The sequence below is a fragment of the Meleagris gallopavo genome, chromosome 24 (assembly GCF_000146605.3).
Source record: "Meleagris gallopavo isolate NT-WF06-2002-E0010 breed Aviagen turkey brand Nicholas breeding stock chromosome 24, Turkey_5.1, whole genome shotgun sequence".
Lineage (NCBI taxonomy): Eukaryota > Metazoa > Chordata > Aves > Galliformes > Phasianidae > Meleagris > Meleagris gallopavo.
Window position 1 is genome coordinate 2,938,575 of NC_015034.2, and position 1,235 is coordinate 2,939,809.

Below are 1,235 nucleotides of genomic sequence, written 5' to 3' on the forward strand. Positions count from 1 at the left end.
AAAAAAGGTGACACGCCGTCACCCCCCGCAGACACCTGTGAAGGCGACGTGGAGCTCTCGGCCGCTCGGCACCAACCCGAGGGGCTGGAGGAGCTGCAGGCACACACCAAGTTCACCAAGAAGGAGCTGCAGTCCCTCTACCGTGGCTTCAAGAACGTGAGCACAGTGGGTTTGGGGCCTCCCCTTGCTTTTGGGGACACCCCCATTGCGGGGCTCCCTGTGGCCATCGCTCTGTCCTCCCCCAGGACTGTCCCAGCGGCCACGTGGACGAGGAGACCTTCACGCTCATCTACGCGCAGTTCTTCCCGCAGGGAGGTGAGTTGGGGGTGCATCACCCACCCCAAAAACACCCCCCAGAAATACACCAGCCCCATGGGATACTCCCTAACTGCCCCCTCCCCAGATTCCAGTGCCTACGCTCACTTCTTGTTCAACGCCTTCGATGCGGATGGCAGTGGGGCACTGTGCTTCGAGGTGAGCACTGCTGGGGGGTGGCACGGGGGGGGTGGGGGGTGCTCGGCCCTATGCCAGCAGCGTGAGTCATCAGATAGCACTGCTGGCATGAGGGGGAGATGCTCAGGAAGGGGTTGTGCGTGGATTTTGGAGCAGCACCCCAAAAAAACAACCCGAACCCCGTTGGTCTGAATGCACCCCAAGTGCTGCTGCAGGCCCAGGGCTGCGGGATGCTGCGGCACGGCCGGGCTGTGCGTCCCCAGCCATTAAAAATAGATGGGAGCCAGAATAGAACGGGATCGATAGGAGAAGTGCCCGTGGTCAATAGCCACGCTGCAGTGCTCTGTGGGGTCCAGAGCGGGGTCATGGCAGCTCCATGTAAAACGGGGGCTGCTCACCATCACTGTCCTGACCACCACCCTCCCCGGCAGGACTTTGTCATCGGGCTGTCTGTCCTGCTGCGGGGCACCGCGCAGGAGAAGCTGAACTGGGCTTTCAACCTCTACGACATCAATAAGGACGGCTGCATCACCAAGGAGGTGCCCTGGGGGACGTCTGGAGGGGGGATGGGGCACCCTTGGGTCAGGAGGGGGTTTCGGGGAGGGGGTTCTCCTGGTCAGCCCAGCTCTGTCTGCTCCCAGGAGATGCTGGAGATCATGAAATCCATTTATGATATGATGGGCCGCTGCACCCTGCCTGCCCCGCGGGACAGCGCGCCTGCAGAGCACGTGGAGCAGTTCTTCCAGGTGAGACTCCAGCACTGCACGGGGATGGGGGTGGGA

The 1,235-nt window shown here is 62.2% G+C and overlaps 1 protein-coding gene across 1 annotated transcript in view; it reads left to right on the top strand.

The window, feature by feature from the left end:
* Nucleotides 1-6: 6 nt before the first annotated feature.
* Nucleotides 7-1,235, top strand: part of LOC104914244 (calsenilin-like) — a gene marked incomplete at its 5' end in the record, with an annotated part of 7,301 nt that continues 6,072 nt past the window's right edge. The window contains 5 exons of the mRNA XM_010723174.2: nucleotides 7-156; nucleotides 246-315; nucleotides 404-474; nucleotides 885-992; nucleotides 1,095-1,199. Coding sequence (XP_010721476.1) covers nucleotides 7-156; nucleotides 246-315; nucleotides 404-474; nucleotides 885-992; nucleotides 1,095-1,199 — 504 coding nt within the window. The remainder of the gene's footprint in view (nucleotides 157-245; nucleotides 316-403; nucleotides 475-884; nucleotides 993-1,094; nucleotides 1,200-1,235) is intronic.